The sequence below is a fragment of the Psammomys obesus genome, unplaced genomic scaffold (assembly GCF_907164565.1).
Source record: "Psammomys obesus unplaced genomic scaffold, mPsaObe1.curated_primary_1811, whole genome shotgun sequence".
In the NCBI taxonomy this organism is placed as follows: Eukaryota; Metazoa; Chordata; class Mammalia; order Rodentia; family Muridae; genus Psammomys; species Psammomys obesus.
In genome coordinates, this window is record NW_026590405.1 from 3721814 (window position 1) to 3741963 (window position 20150).

Here is a 20150-nt window from a genome sequence, read left to right on the forward strand (position 1 = left end):
GTGCAGTTTGATAACTTGGTTAGCACTGTTCGTCACTTTGCAAAAACATGAAATATATCCAATAATATCAGAATATTGTCCTTGTCAGTTTGTTGTCCGCTTGCCGCAGCTAAAGTCATCTGGGAGGAGGACCCTCAGCTGAGACAATCCTTCCATCAGATTGCCGTGCGCGCGTGTGCGTGCACATATTTGTCAAAGTAGGGCATTGAAAACCTTTTCTCTTTATTTTTTGAATGTTTATTTTACATATGAGTGTAAATATTTATTTATTTTACATATGAGTGCTCCATCTTCACACACACACACCAAAGAAGGCATTAGATCCATTGCAGATGGTTGTGAGCCCCCATGTGGTTGCTGGGAATTGAACTCAGGTCCTCTGGAAGAGCAGCCAGTGCTCTTAAGTGCTGAGTTATCTTTCCAGACTGAGTTTTCTTTTCCTTCCTTCCTTTTATTCCTTTTTTTTTTTTTTTTTTTTTTCCGAGACAAGGTTTCTCTGTGTAGCCCTGACTGTCCTGGACTGGACTCACTTTGTAGACTAGGGTGATCTCAAACTCACAGAGATCCACCTGCCTTCCCAAGTTACGGGATTACAGGTGTGCACCACCATGCCCGACTGGGCATTTTCTTGATTGATGATTGATGTGGGAGGGCCCAGCCCGCTGAGGGTCGAGGTGGTTTTAGGTGGCATAAGAAGGTGGACCGAATCAGGGTTTCACCATGGCCTTGCTGCAGTTTCTGTTTCCAGGTGTCTGCCTGGAGTTCCTGTCCCGACTTCCTTCTTGATACACTTGATACCCTGTGCACTGTAAGGTCAAGCAAACCAATTTCTCCTTAAGTTGTTTTGGTTCATGCTGAAGTAGGCTAACTCTATAAAGAAAAGAGGTTTATTATTTAGCTTATAATTTTAGAAGTTCAAGGGTATCATCCTGCCATTGGCCTAGGACCTCATGTGGCAGGGTGGTATTACAATGATGGGAACACATGTAGGAGGAAGAAAAGAGATCTTGAAACATGAAGCTCAAGAGCTTAGTGGGCCCATGCTTGCTGAGGCTACAACTCTTGAGAAAACTGCCAAAGGGTCCCTTGAGAACTGCTTTAACTGTCTTCAGTGACTTAAAGAACTTCCCATTGGGCCGACTCACCTCTTGGGTACCTGCCACCTCCTGATCCTGTCACTGTTGATTCTGTGATCAGTTGGATCAAGGATCCCACAGATGGACCTGTGGAGGACAAACCACATTCAAACCATCGCATGAACCACAGCTATCTCGGCTGGTGGTGGTTCTCCACACTGCTTATTTGAACCACTGCAGTGAGGTGACTCCAGGGCCTGGGTCCCCTTCCAGGCTAATTAAAGAAGACTCTCTGGTGGGTGGGCTGCAAGCATCTTACTGTCATTTTGTTGGGCTTCCTGTGGGGTTCCAGTGTACGGCAAGCTTGTTGAGAATCACTGGTCTAATTAAAATTATTTCTGTATGCCAATAAAAATTGTGTTTATTCCACACTAAGTGGCTGTTTTCTGTATCCAGGACTATTCACTTTATGTTTCCACTTGGAAAAATATAATTAAAATGTAAATTTAGCAAAGTGAAATTATATGTATTGAGAAGTAAAGATCTGGAGAATCCATTAAGGCAGATATTTACATATCTAGAATTAATGTTCATGATATGTCAGTTGATGAATTGTAAATATCCCACCGAGCTAGTTAACTGGAAATCAGTCATTGTTCAGCCAGAGTCTTTAGCAGTGGGTTGAGTCTTGGCCATGACTTAGATAAATAGTCAGAGGCATTTAGCAGAGGATATTCATGTGGAATGTGCAGTGCATTCTGTCAGTGCAAACAGTCTGTCTGGAGTAACAGAGTGATGTGAGCTTCCTGCTGGGAGGAATGGGCTTTGACAGCAGGATCTAGTGGCTTTCTGGGTTTTCTGGTCAGCACAGGAAGTGACCATGTTATTTTGAATAACAGTGGATAAAGTAACAAAGAAAACAACCTCAAACCCTGTCTGATCCTTTGTCTAGAGTTCTTGATCACATTAATCAAGCACTTGGCAAACTGTGGTTTATTGATCAATTCCATTTTTAAAATATGAATGTGTGTGTATGTGTGTCAAACAGTTATGTCTGTAGAGAATCAGAGGACAACTTTGGGTGTTAATCTATCTTCAAGCTCTGTCTGTCCTCTCTCTCTCTCTCTCTGTTATCTCTGTGTGTGTGTGTGTGTGTCTCTCTCTCTCTGCACCATCTCTCAGTGGCCTGCAGCTCACTGAGTAGGCTAGGCTGGCTGACTAGTAAAGGCCAGGAACCCATCATCCCTCTCTGCTTTCCAGGGCTGGGATTACAAGCATGTGTTCTGCTATGACTTGATTTTTAATTTTGGTTTTTTGGGAATCAAACCTAGGTCCTCATGCTTGTAATGAGTCCCCCAGATATCCTCCTATTTAAAAAAATAATAGCTTTATTAAACCACAGAGCTGTTCATTCATTTACTTATTGCTTATGGCTGCTTTTAAGTTCCTAAGGCAGGCTTGAATATGTATGACAAAGTTGTATAGTGCACATAGAAATATTTACTATGTGACTTTTATAGAAACTGCCCCAACTCCTGTGTTACACTGTCATATCACACATTTCCTGTTGTTGCTGATGCTTCTGAGTTGGTTTTATTCAGCTGAATTTGGTGTTTCACATACAAATGACTGAAGATGGTTGAGTTTTAACTGTTTCAAATGGAAGCTGCAATCAAGGAAGAGGAGTTTCCTTGTGTATTAGTTACTTTTTTGTTGTGACCAAGGCAATCTGTAAAAGAAAGCATGTAATTGGACTATGGTTTCAGAGGGTTAGAGACTGTGATGGTAGAGTGAAGGGATCGTGGAGGAACAGCTGAGAACTCACATCCCAAACTGTAATTTCAGAGGTGTCCCCCAACGACACCTCTACACCAATGACACACCTCCTAATCCTTCCCAAACAGTTCTACCAACAGGGACCAAGCATTCAAAGACAGGAGCCTATGGGGTCGTTGTCATTCAAACCACCACTCTATGGCAACTCTGCAGGTGCTGCCGGTCATCCACCATGTTGTCTTTCATCACAGTTCTTGCTGTTGGTCTCCCTTGGGTTGGTCATGTTGTAACCAACAGCTAAAGAACTTGGCCCATGATGGTTTTCCCTGCAGTCACAGGAGACAGACTTCCACACACCTTGTTTATTAACAGATCTGGGAATGGAAGTTTGAAGATGGGATGTCTTCAACCCTTATTTAAATTTGTTTAAAATAAATTGTTGAAGACAGTAGAGGTCCACAGAGCAAGTATGTTTGGCTCAGTTTCCCTGGTCTCAATACAGAGGCCTCTGAGCTACCAGCCACCTCTTATCCTAGGGGATCTGAATGCTGGTGAAAACCCTCATGAATTTGCTGAAAAAGGCATACTTGCAAATAAAAAATTATAAACAGTTCTAGTTTTCTACAATTTTAACTTCCCTTTTGATTATGTTGAACTTCATTCCCTTGATTTTCATTTATTTTTATAGACAGCATGTAAAAGCAATGATATACCTATAAATATGCTATTCTGGCAATCATCAACCTGATCAATAGAACCACAAGTATGAAATAAGTCTTGCCATGTAGCTCAGGCTGGCTTTGAACCCATAATCCTGCCTTGGCCTCTTGAGTGCTCAGGGATTAGACATGCATAGCACTTCACCAGGCTGCAAAGTGCAATCTAGAGAATATGCCAGACAGATTCTCATTTTGGAAGAGGGCTCTGATGCTCTTGTAAATGCTTATCAATAAAGTAAGTTTCTTTTGTGACCACAGATTGTTGTTGTAAATTGTTTCAGGTACTCCAGACCAAAACCTTTTACACGAAGTACTAAATTTATTTTGTAACTTATGCCTAGATCTGTACTTGAAAGATCTGGGAGGGGGGGATGGGTTGCTGAATCCAGCCTTAAGTCAGTCTGTGCTGAGTGCAGGTATACCCTGCTTGGTGGTTTTCCTTTCCAGGAGGTGCTGTTTGGCATAGAGCGTCCGTTTCTATATTGTGGTGGCTTTAAGCACTGCCAACTTGTGAATATCCTGGCAGTTGTTACTTTTCTAGTGTGAAGGTCATCGAGTTAGTGAAAACAGCTTCTTAGCATAAGCAGGTTAATAAAATAGAAACCTCTGACACTTTGGACTGAGGTAGGAGGATGGTGAATTCTAGGGTAGGCTGGTCTATGTAGATTTTAAGGGCAGCCTAGACTGCGCACTGAAGACTTTAAAAAGAAGATCATGCAGTCACTGATGAGGAACTCTGATGGAAAGTTTGGGGGCTGGCAGGATGTGCGCTTTCCTGCTCGGCTCCGTGTCCTCACTGACTCCCTCTTCCTTTGACAGGTCAGTGACTATCTGTTCCACACGATGAGTAACAGCCACCCTCTTCGCCCCTTCACTGCAGTGGGGGAGATCGATCACGTGCACATTTTGTCTGAGCACATTGGTGCCCTGTTGATTGGCGAAGAATATGGCGATGTCACGTTTGTCGTGGAAAAGAAGCGCTTTCCTGCCCACAGGGTAATTTTAGCAGCCAGGTGCCAGTATTTTCGGTAAGTGAACAATTTTTAGTAAACAATTTAAGTTATATGTGGGAAGCAATGGTTTTTCTATGAAAGTATGTAACTTAGGTGTAACAGGTGGCATCCTGTAGCACGTGTGACTTCCTGAGAATCACCCTGTCTTTAGGAGCCGGCCTAGGCTTAATTACATTTTACCTAACATTGGCTAGAAGGAAATCACCAGTGACCTATTAATACGTGACTGTTTATCTTTGACATTGCTAAACAATAATAAAGCTGGTGCATATAGAGTCTCAGTTTTACTTGGAGAAGTTGAGGTACCTGGCTGAGGGAAAGTTTTGTCTGTTGTCCAGTGAAGGCTGTGTCTGACCTTGAAGTGAAGACTGAAGAGGACTGCAAAACCAGCACGTCGCAGTCGCGTTCCATGGTGTGCTTCTTGCGAGTGCGCGTTCTTTAGCTGGAACTACCACAGTTGGCTGACGCCCACTTCCACAACTTGCCGTCCTGTGCAAATAAAACACTGAAACCAGAGGTTTAGAAGTTGGCATGAGCTTGTCACCCTTCCTAAGGGTCAGTTTCCATGGCATCTGGCCTTAGCCTGGCCAGTGTTTCTGGTTCCTGTGCTAGGCATGGCTTTTCCTTTTCTTACTTTTATTCCGGTTCTATGAAAATGCTTTTTAAAGATTCTTTCTTAATTAATAATAAAAAATTTTGGCTTTATGTTTATTTTTCCAAATACTGTATATTTTATTCTCCTTAAAAAGCAATTGAAAAAAACCCTATATGTGCATGTGATCAGTATATTCTTTAAAAGACGTGCAAACATTTTCAGAAACTTGAAGATGTATTGAGCTGATGGAATACATTCCCCTCACTCATTGACCTTTTTGCTTCTGTGGTTATTGAACCTTTGAGGTATTTTGTGGCTCACTTGGGGTAAACCCACTTCATCACCAAAGCTCTTTTAGACTCTTATTGATAACACTATTCTTGTGCAAAGGAAAGTTAACTGTCAGCAGTCAGGGGAGTTCTGACCTAAGCCTTGTCACCAGAGCTTATCAATTCCCCGCAAGGGTATGCTAGCTGTACAAGAGGGACCTTTCCCAGTGAGCACTGAGCCCCTTTACTTATTACAGGAAAGAGCCAAGGCGGAGCTTTCCTAGACAGTACCCATTGATCTCTATTGATCTCCTAGTGATGACATAGACTGTGCATGCCAGTGTTTCAACCATGTTAACCCTGACACTCTGATTTTCCCCAGTGTTTCAGTATTCATTCCTGTATATCGTTAATGAATTGGTTTTCTCCAGTTGTGTCTTAAAAGAATGATTACTGAGTCAAAGAGTATTTACATTTCAGATTTGAATAGGTATGGTATTAGATTGCTTTCCAAAAAGAGGGGCCCTGCTGACATAGTCCCTTAAACGCTTCAGGACAGAACCTGTTTTCTTATCATTTGTGCAGCCAACAGAGGCTCCTGGTGTGTTTATCTCATCACATTCCTGTGGGGTTTTACTTTTTAAACTGCTTATGGACTGGGAACATCTTTATATTGAGTTCATTGTTCCTCTCAAAAGTTCAGTTCTAACTTTCTGTGTAATCTTGCATTCTCAGGCTATCTCATTAGCTCAGTTGTTTATGGTATTAATTCAAAATGGTTTTTAAATTATTCTTCTCGTTTCCTTTAAGGAATCACTTAAAATAACTTTCATTTATTCACCTGGACCTTTGAGTCACTAAGCAAATTTGTCATTAAGCAAAAATTATCGTGTTGATAACCATTACTTTCATATATTTTTAGCAAATTGGGTTGAGGTTGCAACTGTGTTTCTTTTCTGGTGTGCAGGGCATTACTTTATGGTGGGATGCGAGAGTCTCAGCCTGAAGCAGAAATCCCTCTCCAAGACACTACTGCAGAAGCATTCACAATGCTCCTCAAATACATCTACACTGGGCGGGCGACACTGACAGACGAGAAGGAGGAGGTGCTGTTGGATTTTTTGAGCCTGGCTCATAAGTACGGATTTCCAGAGCTAGAAGATTCTACCTCCGAGTATCTCTGCACCATACTTAACATTCAGAACGTCTGCATGACTTTCGATGTCGCCAGTCTCTACTCGTTGCCCAAGTTAACGTGCATGTGCTGCATGTTCATGGACAGGAACGCTCAGGAGGTGCTGGTCAGCGAAGGCTTCCTCTCCCTGTCCAAGGTGTGTCTGGGTCTGCTCTTGGTTTCTCGGCATGTGTTACTTTACTAGTACTTCCACAGTGACCACACCACAGTGGTCCATGCTTCAAAAGGTCCTGGGTCTCAAAGAAGTCATCTGGTCCAGCACTTGCTGCTGGCTCCTGGAGCTCTAGATGTTACTAGGCAATTGATTCCGTTTTTCTTTCTCTTTTCAAGGTTTCTCTGCTAAGTTTTATGTTGGACAGAGACTGTTTTGCAGGGTAGTTGGTTTTAATATTATAGTCAAGTAAGATTTTTGTTGTATTGTATACTGCTTTCTGATTTTGTGTTTCTCTGATGGAGAATGTAGCTAAGAATTCCTTTTTGACAAAAAGGAAAAGTCTTTAGGGCTAGGATACAGTCAGCGACACAGACAGAAAACCCATAAAGGAGATCTGATGTGCCAGGGGAGCCTCTTAGGTCCCCGCTGGCGCTCCTCCTCCTGGTGGTTTACCACTGTAAAACTGGGATGCTTAAGTCTGCCCCTGACTCCAGGGCAGTGTCTGTCTGTCTGTCTCTCTGTGTCTTTGTCTCTCTGTCTCTGACTCTCTCTTTTGCGTACTCTCTTTGTTCCTTTAAAGAGCTATGCCTCCCGACTTGCATTTGTATTATTTATTTATTATTATGTGTGATTCACTATCTCACTTAACTCTGGAAGCAAAGAGTTTTCAAGGTTGCCTCAGTTGTTCATGGAGGTCAGCCCAGAGAGCTGAGCCTGGACGCTGTGACAGTTCAGCGATATTGTGAAACAGAATATTTTGAACTTTTGATGCTGGGCTTACCGTCCTCACTTACACATGTTTGCGTTCCAGAAGAACACACATTCGTGCACACGCGCACACCTGTACGCACATACACAGTTCGTCATCTTCGTGCTTGCTCTAAAGGGTTGCTACAAACTATACCCACCCTGCGTGCACACCCAGAGGACTGTAAGGCAGCATATTAGGGTCCTTGCACAGACAGGTTTACTAATGACGTCAGTCTCCAGGTCTGTCAACAACCAAATAAATGATAGGGCATAGAAATACAGTGGAATTTTGTTCAGCTGAAAAGTGAAATGACGACAATTGCAGGAGAATGGAAGAACTGGAAAATCATAATAATTGAAACAAGCTGTACTCAGACAAATCTCACTTGTTCTCATAATAACCCTACATTGTATGTATATGTATATAACTATGCAAATGTAAGGGAGTAGTTGTCTTAGTTTTTTTGTTTTTGTTTTTTTTTTTTTCCCTATTGCTTTAATAAAAACACCATGACCAAAAGCAACTAGGGGAGGAAAAGGTTTATTTTAGTTTACAGGTACTCCATCACTGGGAGGGGAAGTCAGGGCAGGAACCTGGAGGCAGGAACTGAAACAGAGGTCCTGGAGGAATGCTGCCTACTGGCTTGCTCTCTACGGCTTGCTCATTGCTAATTTAATTTTTAAATTAAATAATTTAAAAAATTTATTTATTTTTATTAATTACAGTTTATTCACTTTGTATCCCAGCTGTAGCCCCCTCCCTCGCCTCCTCCCAATCCCATCTTTCCTCCCATCACCTTTCTTTTCAACCCAAGACCCATCTGCACTGCCCTCAGTGTGCTGGCTCTCCACCCACATCAATTGTTAATAAGGAAAATGCCCCATAGGCTTGTCTACAGGCCATTCTCACGGCGGCACTGTCTCAGTTGGGGGTGCCCTCTTCTCAGATGACCCTGGTGTGTGTTCAGTTGACACAAGCTAACTGACACAGTAGGTGTAGGCCATGAAACTAGAAAGGACCATGAAAAGGGAAGAAGAAACCTCAAGAAGGAAGAGAACTGGGAAAAAAGGTGTGTCTCTGTGTGTGGGATAATGGAGTACATATGACATAAAGTAGAAGCCGGGCTCTGGCAGGCAGAGATGGGGCACCAGCAAGAGGAGGGTGGTGACATGGGGAGGTGGAGCAGAGGGATGTTAAAACTAAGAGTGAAATATTGAAAAGATCACTCACTGTGTTTTAATTTTAAAAATTAATAAAGTAAATTTTTTTTTTAAAACAAGAGAAGATGGGTTATAGATGTGTGGGAAAGACCTAATTGCTTTATATAGGGGTCAGAAAATGCCTGAGTAGGAAGGAAAGGTGCTACTTTTTATTATTATTTAGAAGCCCGTGTTTTTTACTTACTTATTTATTTATTTATTATTAATTACACTTTATTCACTTTGTATCCCTCCATAAACCCTTCCCTCCTCACCTCTCGGTCCCACCCTCCCTCCCCCTTCTTCACGCATGCCCCTCCCCAAGTCCACTGATAGGGGAGGGTTTCTTTTTTCTTCCTTCTGATCTTAGTCTATCAGATCTCATCAGGAGTGGATGCATTGTCATCTTCTGTGGCCTGGTAACGCTGCTCCCCCTCAGGGGGAGGTGATCAAAGAGCAGGCCAATCAGTTCATGTCAGAGGCAATCCCTCTTCCCATTACTATGGAGCCCACTTGGACACTGAACTGCCATGGGCTATATCTGTACAGGGGTTCTAGGTTATCTCCCTGCATGGTACTTGGTTAGAGTATGAGTCTCTGGGAAGACCCCTGTGTAGAAAGCCCATGTTTTTCCAGAACTCACTCTGTAGCTCAGGCTGACCTCAGACCCACAGCAATCCCCACCTCTCAGCCTTCTAAATGCTCTGTTACACACCTGGCTCATAGCTGCTGATTATTCACACAGCTGGAAGGGGAGACTGGGATAGATAGGAAGACCAAAACACAAGAAAGGGAATGCTGCCTGTGGTCTGATCAGGCTCTGCTGTTCTGCAAGTGGCTGCGCTTGGTGCTGACTTTTTATGCTCTTTTTATCCTTTGCAGACAGCACTTCTGAACATCGTTTTAAGAGATTCGTTTGCTGCTCCTGAGAAGGATATTTTCTTAGCCTTGTTAAACTGGTGTAAGCACAATGCAAAAGAAAATCATGCTGAAATCATGCAGGCTGTGCGTTTACCTCTAATGAGCCTCACTGAGCTTCTGAACGTTGTGAGGCCCTCAGGACTGTTATCTCCAGATGCTATTCTAGATGCTATCAAAGTGCGGTCAGAGAGCCGGGATATGGACCTCAACTACAGAGGCATGCTCAGTAAGTACCTACTTGCCTTCTCCCCGAGGAGTGTTGTCGGCATCTTAGGCCAGTCCTAACCACAGAGCTGCAGCCATAGAACTCTGGTGCAGGGCTGCAAAGCACATGCAGGGCCAAGAGCACCTAGCTCGAGCGGCTTCCTGTGGATGTCTTTCCTGTCATTCTGCCGAACGTGATGCGCTGCTGCCGACTCCGCACAGCCATTTCCTGTCATTCCTGGACACGTTTTTTCATCTGCTCCTCAGAATGTCCTTGGACACTTTTTCAAAAGTTGCTTGTCACACTGAGACGTTTCCTCTTCCTTTTAACAAGCAAGTCCTGTGTTCATGCTGTGTTTCTGATTCTTTAGGCACCACACATGGAGGGTCTAAGTAATGGCTGATGTTAATAATGGTATTTTGTTTTTTCTTGCAAATGAAATAATAGCAGTAAACAATCATAACATATTTTCTGTGTCAGGACCAGGCTCTACATAACCATTCAGTTCTTCCCATCATTTGAGGAGATACATACTATTTTTTTTGAAAGGTTTTAGATATGTATATTATATTAAAAGATTATATTATATATTTTAATATATATTAAATATATCAAAAGATATATTTACATATATAAAAAATATATAATATAGAAATATATGATAATATATTATATAAAATATATAATATATAAATACATAACCAATATATATATCATTATATATAGTATATATACTATATATAATGTTATATATTATATATTCTATAATTATATATTCTATAATATATTATATTATATAAATTATATATTATAGAATATATAATTTATATATATTCTATAATATATAATTTATATTATAAATTATTCTATAATATATAATTTATATTATAAATTATATATTATATATTCTATAATATATAATTCATATTATAATATATATTATATAATATATGTTATATAATATACATAATATATAATATATTATATAATTACATATACTATATATAACTATATATTCTATAATATATAATTATATATACTATACTATATACTATATAAATATATAGCATATTTATATAAATGTAATATAATTATATGTATGTATGTGTATACACACACACACATACACACACACACACACACACACACACACACATTTCTGTCTTTATTCACACCAGAAGTGGAATCGGATTCCATTACAGATGATTGTGAGCCACCATGTAGTTGCTGGGAATTGAACTCAGGACCTCTGGAAGAACTGCTGAGGCATCTCTTCAGCCTGGAGACACATACTATTTATTTTTAACTGGTTGTTTTGCAAAGGAAGAAAATAAAGGACAGAATTAGGCAAATTGCCCAAAGTCACACAGAAGGATGACACACGGAGAATTTTATGTAGCTTATCTCTGTAGGCTGTACCTTTAACCATTAAACTATGCAGCATAAGTGCAAAAAACTTTCTTTTGATCTAGTCTCATTGTGGAAGAGAGGAGACCTGTGACAGACTTATCACAATAGTGTTGAAGTAGGTAAAACTCTGTGACTTCTGGAAAAGGTGGCTTACAATGATTAATGGGAGGCCATGAAACTCATGTTTGGTTGGAGTGGCATTGTGTTTGGGTGAACGCTGGTTTGGAAGATGGGTGAGAAAAATAGGCATAGTTGCTTGTCTGAAAGAGGCCCTGACAAAGAGCTCGATTCATTCAGAAGGCTTATGCTGATGAATGATAAAATGTCAGCATGACAGTTTGAACCAGAGCATGGAACTCTTTGAAAGTTGATTAAGATCTCCATCCTGTACAACAGGAAGCTTATTTAAGAATGTCTTGCATACCACGGTGGTGTTCTCCTGGGTGGTTTAGAAGAGTTTAAACTGGATTCAGGAAGATGTGTGAGGAGGGAATTTAATCTGCATAACAGAGTGCTGGCAGAGAAGTGAAAAATAACAGGTATAGACAGGATTCCAGGAAATTAGATCTTGGTGATGGCAGGGTTTTAAACTGAGGATTAGTTTAGGGTACGTTACCATGCATAGGAACAGTTCTGTTAACCCTCAGCGTGTTCCATGTCTTCAGAGTTGGGGAACAGCACTGCCTCTGTGCAGGAAGCTGAATGTGGTGTGAGGGCCTTCAGCTGGAGGGTTTCTGGGTATTTGTTAGTTCTGTTGAGGCTGGCCATTTCCTGCAGTGATTACTTTTTTATTTTGGACTGGTTTGGGGCATTTTTGAAACATTGCTGGGCCCCAGTAGATGTCCTTAGCCTGGACTTGGTTGCTAATATCAGGTCTAGATCTTTTCAGTTGACACCGTGGGCGCACACGCATACGTGTGCAGCAAGCGGAGGCCCGAGGTGAGCCCTGGCGAATTAGTCCTTAGGAGTCATCAGGTTGATCTTGAGACTTTTTTTTTTTCCTGTGAACTGGGCTGTGCGGATTAGGCTGAATCTGACTGGCAGCAAACCTCAGAGATTCACCTGTTTCTGTTTCCTCCAATGTTTTACAATTGTGTGTCATTATACTCAGCTTTTTTTTTAATGTGGGTACTGGCAAGAGTTTAGGTTCTCACTGCTTGTGTGGTAAACACTTCGTAGACTGAACTATTTCCCCAGTCCCAGCGTCAGACAAATTTGATTTTAAGTCCTAGCTTAGTCATTAGCCATATGATCTGGCAATAAGTTATTTGACTTTCAGTGTTCTATCTCAGTGTGGTAATAAGGATTACTTAATTTGTGTAAATACAGCATAGAAACTCAGTAAGAAATTACTGCTTTTAGTATTAATATGGTTTCTCTCATCTCTGTCTGTCATTGTGTGAATTGTCACAGTTATCACAGTTTTGTAAACTTTACTGACGTTTGGGTTTTGAAGACAGCATTTTTTGTGGTTTTACTCACCGATCTTTTAATGCGCCCATTCGGCACACTGACCAGCACATAGCAGTGAATGCTTGGTAGACAGGTTAAGGAGGCAGAGCTCGTGGTGCTCCGTCAGAGCTAGGGACAAGAAGCGTTGAAATCCGAGGAAGAGTCCAGAGAAAGGAGTGAAAGCATCAGTCCAAGATGCAGAGACCTGTAAAGTGGAGAAGGAATTGGAGAAGCAGAGTCGGCAAGCTACAGGAGCGCTGGAGAAGCCCAGCAGGGGACTGCTGGATGCAAAGGCACTTAAGGTGTCTCGTGATGGCACACGGTCAAGGCGAAAGAGAACTGAGAGGACTTTGGATGTAAATTGTGGTGAGCTTGTGACTAGTCCAAGGAATCAAGCCGTTATGTCTGAAAGGATAACACTTGTAATGTGTTAGTGATTTGGTTTGTGAATTGAGGTAAAAGGCAGTAGAGAAACAGAATGATGGAGATGTAGGAAACAAGCTGGAGAGGTCTAGGAAGCAATGGGAGGAGCTAGTTGAAGGTCAGCTTTGGCTGGAGTGGGAGGGTGAAAGGTGACAATATGAGTGTGTAATTTTACATTTTTCAAATCCTCATTTTGTACCCTCTTATATAAGCCCCTCCCCTTTGTTTCTATTAATAGCTGATAGGGCCCTAAAACTGGATTTGCTGAAGATGTGGTTGGGTCATGGATGTAGGTGTGAGGTGTATTTGGAACTTCATAAAGTTATGTTTCCTTGGAGTTGGTTAGCTGGTCAGTGAATGTATAAGCCATGAGTCTAGTGAGATTCCTAATGAAAGGGATAGCTGGGCCCTCAGGGATGATGCCTTTACCGTGATTACTGCTCATCAATGTTAAAGTCTTCATTTTGGAAAAAATCAGTCAGAGCTTAATATTATAGAAGTGTTTGGCAATCATATAATCACTGAGTAATGGTTAAATTTTTCTGACTTTCATCAGATTTAAATAGTAAAATTAATAATAAAAATGCTGTGGAACCACAGTACATTCCTAGAACATCTTAAAGAAACTGTTCTAAGAAATGTTATCAAACATTCAGATGATTGTATAGTTAGTGCACTTCTCTCATTGGGAACCCAGGTCTGACGCTGCAGAACTGTTCTTAGGCTGATGGTTTGAAGCTGGTTCTGCTTAGTTTGGATCTACTGGCACAGTCTGTGTGATTGTTTTGTTCTTTCCTAGGCGTGTATGTGTGTGCACAAGCGTGCATGTCTGAAGACTTACCAGGAGGTGCAGAGAGCCTGCATTGACACTAGTACTTGGTTCCTGAGCTCACTAACATTGCTTTCTTGAAGGTTGAACCCTCAGCTGCTTGTCCTGAAACTATACTAAATTGCAGATTCTATCATTTTTAAAAGGGGTGAGGGGTAATCCAGAAGATGTTTTCACTCAGTAAAGATGGTTGACCCCTTTAGAAGGTAGTTTATATGAGCTTTATGCATGTATAATAAGTATTTATCTATACAGTTAGGGAAAAGAAGTAAACTTTTCAATGAAATTACTTTTTTTTCCTTAGGCTGTTTGAACTGCCTCTGCTCCTTCCCTTAACATTTAGTCTTATCTTAGCTCTGGAGATGTGCTGTCTTGAAGTTAGTGCTTTTTCTGATAAGGCTGAGTTATACTTTGCTTTGTTTATCTTGTTTTAGACTTTGGGAAAGAGCAGCATGTTTATAGAAGGGAGCTGTATCATAGATTCTAGCCTCAGGATTTTTTATAGAGCAAAAGTCAGTATGTTTTTAAGACCACTGAGGTAAATTGTGTGTGTATGTGCACACACACACATTTTTCTAGTCACTAGGCTAAGGATTTTTGCAACTGGGTTACAGTTGTTGGTTTATGTGTCTAGGTGTTCACTAGATTGAGTTCTTTAAGAGTATAGCTGTGTCCTTTTTTTTTTTTTTTTTTTTTTTTTTTTTTTTTTTTTTGCCTGTGGTCATCTTGCACCTGGCACAGTACGGTGACTCTGAATCAAGACATACATATATACATACACACACACACACATATGACTAAATGAGTCCCAGTTTCTAGACTAGTATTTAAGTCTTTCTCCCCATCACATAAACTCAGAACAATGGATCTTTTAAAGCTCTTGGCTTCCCTTTGCTGTTGTATATATCTGGTGTGCATTAATTTGTAGAGGTGTTTAGAGTCTATGGGAGTTCTCTTGTCCCATCAGATGCTGAACACGTGGGGCTGAGTCTAGTACAGTGATTTGCACATAGAGGCAGCTTTGGGCACCCTACTCTTTAAGTTGCGTGGTGGTCCTGCTTAGCTGCATCTCTTCCTTGGTAACTTGCTGAATGTTGCCATGTGAAATGAACCGCCTTGGCTGTGACCACACTTAGGACTTGGGCCTCAAGAAGCAGACGTTCTTCCATAGTTTTTTTGTCTGGCTCCTTTTTTGTTTCTAGTTGTTGTTTACCAGAATTGAGAAATGTGGAGCCTGGGCCTGCAAAGAGTGGGTTAATGGGGAAGGTTAAAGCAAGACTAAAGCTTCGGAAAGTCATTTGTAATGACACAGTTGTAAGGGAGTATTGTGGGAGGCAGGAGAGTTAGGGAGGGGAGTGTAGAAGGTGACTTAGGTGACAGCGAGAGCTAAAGAGAATCTCGTTGGGCTGAGGACTATTGTGTATCCAAATCACTGGCGTAAATGACTGTCTCAGGTGTAATGTCCCAAAATGTGTTTAGGAATATAAAACAAAAACCCAGGGTAATTAGCCCAGTGCCTCAGATTTTGTCACTGTGTAGCTTGGTTTTAAATTATGACTCAGTGTCTGAACGTGTGTCTGCAGCCTCTCGCCTTTCTTTGGAGAATGTTGGTTTTAGGTGTTGGCATCTGTGGCACCTTCCTTACCATGAGGCATCAAGTGTAGATGACTTTGTAGTCCTGGAAACTAATCTCAATCAGAGAAGGGAGGGCCCTTGATGTAACCCCATCCTCCTCCCCCACCTCCTCCTTTCTAATAGTTGGTTTGTTTTTACCTACCTATAGGGCTATAACATTTATTTTTTTTTTCTTAATGGCTATAAAAACATTATAAATCATGAGTGTAAAGAAAATTATGATTGCTATTTATGATCAGTCTCTGCTGCTGCCTTATTTTTTGAGATTTCTGCTCTTTATGGATAGAAAGAAGTAGGACTAAGAGTACTTATGGTTTGAATATTTTTGTAATTTAAATTTTTCCAGGATTACTTTAAAAAAAATCATCATTTACCTATAGATTTTGAAGGACAAAGACCTTGGAGTTGTATTTTTATCTAGCAGGGGAGTCACATTCTAGTTGCCATGAGGGAATTTCCACTTGTATAAATGATCTTCATGTCTGAGTGAAATATGCTCTCGGGGAATGAGCCTGTGGAGAATGTCTAGAAAGCGCTCAAGTACTCTTGAAATAAACCTCAAAAGAAGACTTCAACTTGTGATAAACTTTCATTTCTATTTTAGATTCCAGTTATAATCATTTGAAAGTCTTGTGCCTGGCATGTTATTCAGAGTTTGATAGGTTTTAGTACTGAAGAAATCTTATTTTAAGAGAAACCAAAGGTTGCTCTAGTTTCTAAGCTTGGAGGCTTGGCACAAGTTTCCCTCTTTGGTTCAGTCTTAACTTGTGCTTTTAAGAGCTACAGGTGATGGTCCCATCAGAATTTGCTCATGAAGGAGGGGCAGAGCCTAATGCAAGCAGTGGGCCCCCTGAACTCCTCAGTCTGACATCAGCTCTGCTGCTTGCTGGGCAGTAAGTTTCTTGGGTTTTGTCTGTAATGGCTGCAGTGTTGGACTGTGTTCTGAGGATGAAGATGAGGATCAAATCAAAGGACTTAATATATGTAAAGTGCTTGCGGCAGTGTCTGTGGAGAATACAGATAATGATCATAACTGACCGTGGAAAGCTCTGTTGTTGCCTCAGCTGCCCAGCATTGCTGTGTTGTTTTGCTGAGTTGCTTTAGTCTTTTCCTTTGCATTTAGCTACTTGTGTCCTTCTGGAGCCACTTTGACAAAACCGACTTCCTGCCATATCTGCTGAGTTCTCCCTTAACCATCTTGTCGTTGTGCACCTGATGTATCTCACTTTTCCCTTCGTGTCATATGGCCAGGTTGTGTGTCCACTGTGGGAGCTCAGTGTTTATGCACATGCTGCAAACCTGAAGAATTCTCTCGCATATGTGTGTGATGTGGTCATGACTGTGTCTTGAAGAGCTTACTATATGCTTTACAAACATCATCCCAGTCTTTACAGAAAACATGTAGGAGACAAGCATTGTCTCCTAAGAAACTGAAGTTTAGAAAGGGTAATTTCTCCCAAATGCCATACCCAGTTGAGAGCACAGCCCTGATGTACATCAGGTCTCTGAACATGCTTACGCATCCTCTTGTCTTTCCATGGACAATGTCAGTTTTAGGATATCAAACCTAGAGACACCTTCCTTACCTGTGAAGTGTGATGTGTCTAGAGGACTTCAAAGTCCCAGACTGTAATCTCAGTAGAGAGAGGAGGGGGCTTAAAATAACCACAGTTCCGATTTTGATGACAGGCTTCTGAATTTTTATCAAAACAAAACCAAAAACCTCAAGTGATGTGTATTTTCTCTTAAATAGAATCTTATTTTCTCAGCCAGGAAAATTGATTAATCTTGTCTGTATGTGACCAACAGCAATTAACATTGGAGCTTCTCCTTCTCTGTTGTTTGGGCACATACCTGACCTGTTTGCTTTGCTTTACACCTGTCTTCAGACTGGATGGCAGGGTACAGGTCATCTGATTCGTTTTTTTGTTAAGCAGATATTGGCGTCGCTAACAGAATGAGCTCAGCAGAGATGACATATTTGTCCTACTACTGTATGTCTAGTACTAACTTTCTCTTAACGTTTAGTGTCTGGCTCGCTGTGGTAGTGACATTCAGTTTTGAATGCTGAATGCTACCTTAATCTTCGTGGACAGTCTATACTTTCTATTTTCATAGACTTACCTACGCAACTTAAAATCAAATACAGATCCTGGACTCAGCTAGAATTCTAGAAGTTCACCTTTCCCTTGCTAATAGAGAATAATTAGAAGTAAACACTATACTTGCTCTTTCTGTTTTTACTGTAGTACCTGAAGAAAACATTGCAACTATGAAGTATGGAGCCCAGGTTGTGAAAGGAGAGCTGAAGTCGGCCTTGCTGGATGGCGACACTCAGAATTATGACTTGGATCATGGATTTTCCAGGCACCCCATCGATGATGACTGCCGCTCTGGCATCGAGATCAAGCTCGGCCAGCCATCCATCATCAACCACATACGCCTGCTCCTGTGGGACCGCGATAGCCGGTGAGTTCTTCCTGTCTCTGAGAAGCTGCTGCTGTATTTGCTGAAGAAGACCCAACTTTTTGGTTATCTGCTTTGGTTCCTCTCCCTTCCCTTTTCTTTATTTACTTTTAGAAGGAGGGAGTTTATTAAAGGAACTCTTCTGTTTCAGTTATGGTTTCTTTTGCTGTGATGAAACACCATGGCCAAAGCAGCTTGGAGAAGCAAGGGTTCATTTGGCTTACACTTCCACTACGACAGTTTAAAACCGAAGAAATTCCAGACTGGACCTAAAGCAGGGAAGAGGCACGAGCTGACACAAAGGCCAGGGAGGGGTGTTGCTTGCTGGCTTGGTCCTCCCTGTGGCTTGCTCAGCTGCTTCCTTAGAGAACTCTGGACTACCAGTCCTAGGAGTGGCCCCACCCACAGTGGACTAGGCCCTCCACATTAATCACTAATTAATAAAATGCTTTACAGCTGGATCTCATGAAAGCATCTTCTCAGTTGAGATTTCCTCCTTTCAGATGACTCTAGTTTGTGTCATGTTGACATAAAATTAGCCAGCACAACCTTCTAGCAAGGAAGTGGCCCAAGGAACAGGAAAAGGTCATTAGGTACTCAGTGACTATCTGCTTTGGTTTCACAGGTTTAAATGGCTTATTTCTTTGTAAACATTCTGCTATTTCTCTTGAAGGTTAGCTTTAGGGGAAGAGTTAAAAGTTGTATTTCCTTAAAAAACAGTTTTTGAATATTTCTAAAATTTAATTTTAAATATTTTGTGTGTTATAAATGTTCAGCTTGTGTTATGCATGTGTGCCATGTGCTTGCAATACTCAGAGGCCAGAAGAAGGCGGTGGGTTCTCTGGTACTGGAGTTCCACACGCTGTGTGTCACCACATGAGTGCTTTTAATCGCTTAGCACCTCCGAAAGACTAGCCTGTGCTCTTATCTCTCCAGCCCTTTTTTGTCCTCCTGTACAAGCACCAAATAAGTGTTTATTTTGGAAGCCATTGGAAAGCACATAGAAAATAAAAATTTCTAGTAATCTCATCACTACCCATTATTAAAATCTGTATGTATCTAACTTGTATTGTTATCTATCTCATATATACGTATTACAAAATCTTGTTATAGCTTCACAAAAAATGGATTAACCATACTAAAAACTTAACTCTAGTTTTTACATTTTTTTTCTTTTGAGTCAGAGTCTCAATTTGCCTAGCCTGATCTCAAACTTGCAGTCATTCTTCCACAGTTTCCCAAATTCTGGTATTACAGATATGTGTGCTCCACTGCACCCAGCTTTAATTTCATGTTTCAGTTATTACATTTTAAACATTGTATTAGTTTTGAAATGTTATCTGGCATCCTTCCATTTAGGTGAATATTATTTATTTGATTACTTACATATTGGATATTATGAATACCTATAAAATGCATATCATCCTATGGCTGAAGAAACTGTCTTTTAGTGTATAGCTAAGCATCTTTGGAAATAAAATCAAGTTGTGAAAAAAGTGGGGTTGGCTCCAGGCCATGATGTGAACCCAGTTTCCTAGCAGCTTCAAGAGCACGTTCATTCCAGCAAATGCCGTAGCTTGCTGGTCCCATGATTCATTGTGGTGGCAGAACTAGATGGTCTCTAGTGTTGCTTACCCTTGGCCTAAGACCTGCCCAACCTGCTATGCCTTTTTGGGTCTGGGCCTGTTAATTCAGTGGTAATAGTGTTAGGGCTTAAGCATTTGGAAGGAAGAGGATGTGTCCTGTTGGTGACCAACCACCTTGGCTTTTTTTTGCCATTTGAGCCATGTTGGAAGGGTATTTCCTAAGGTGAGAGTCAGCATTTGTATGTGCAGTGTCTCTGAGATCCTTGGGTGACTGGCTCTCTGTTTTGTTTTTATTAAGAGTGTATCTCGTGGGAGAGATGGCCCAGTAGTTCAGATCTCAGACTGCCCGTGTTTGATTTCCAGCTCACTTTGGGTGGCTTACAACCATATGGAACTCTAGCTCCATAAACTTGGATGCCCTTTTCAGGCATACACACACACACACACACACACACACACACACACACACACACACA

General features: G+C 41.2%; 1 protein-coding gene across 1 annotated transcript in view; it reads left to right on the forward strand.

Moving 5' to 3' along the window:
• Btbd9 (BTB domain containing 9) overlaps positions 1-20150 on the forward strand; it is a 340575-nt gene that overhangs the window by 35799 nt on the left and 284626 nt on the right. The window contains exons 2-5 of the mRNA XM_055607113.1: positions 4391-4599; positions 6416-6779; positions 9630-9894; positions 17872-18091. Coding sequence (XP_055463088.1) covers positions 4415-4599; positions 6416-6779; positions 9630-9894; positions 17872-18091 — 1034 coding nt within the window. The 5' untranslated portion in view covers positions 4391-4414. The remainder of the gene's footprint in view (positions 1-4390; positions 4600-6415; positions 6780-9629; positions 9895-17871; positions 18092-20150) is intronic.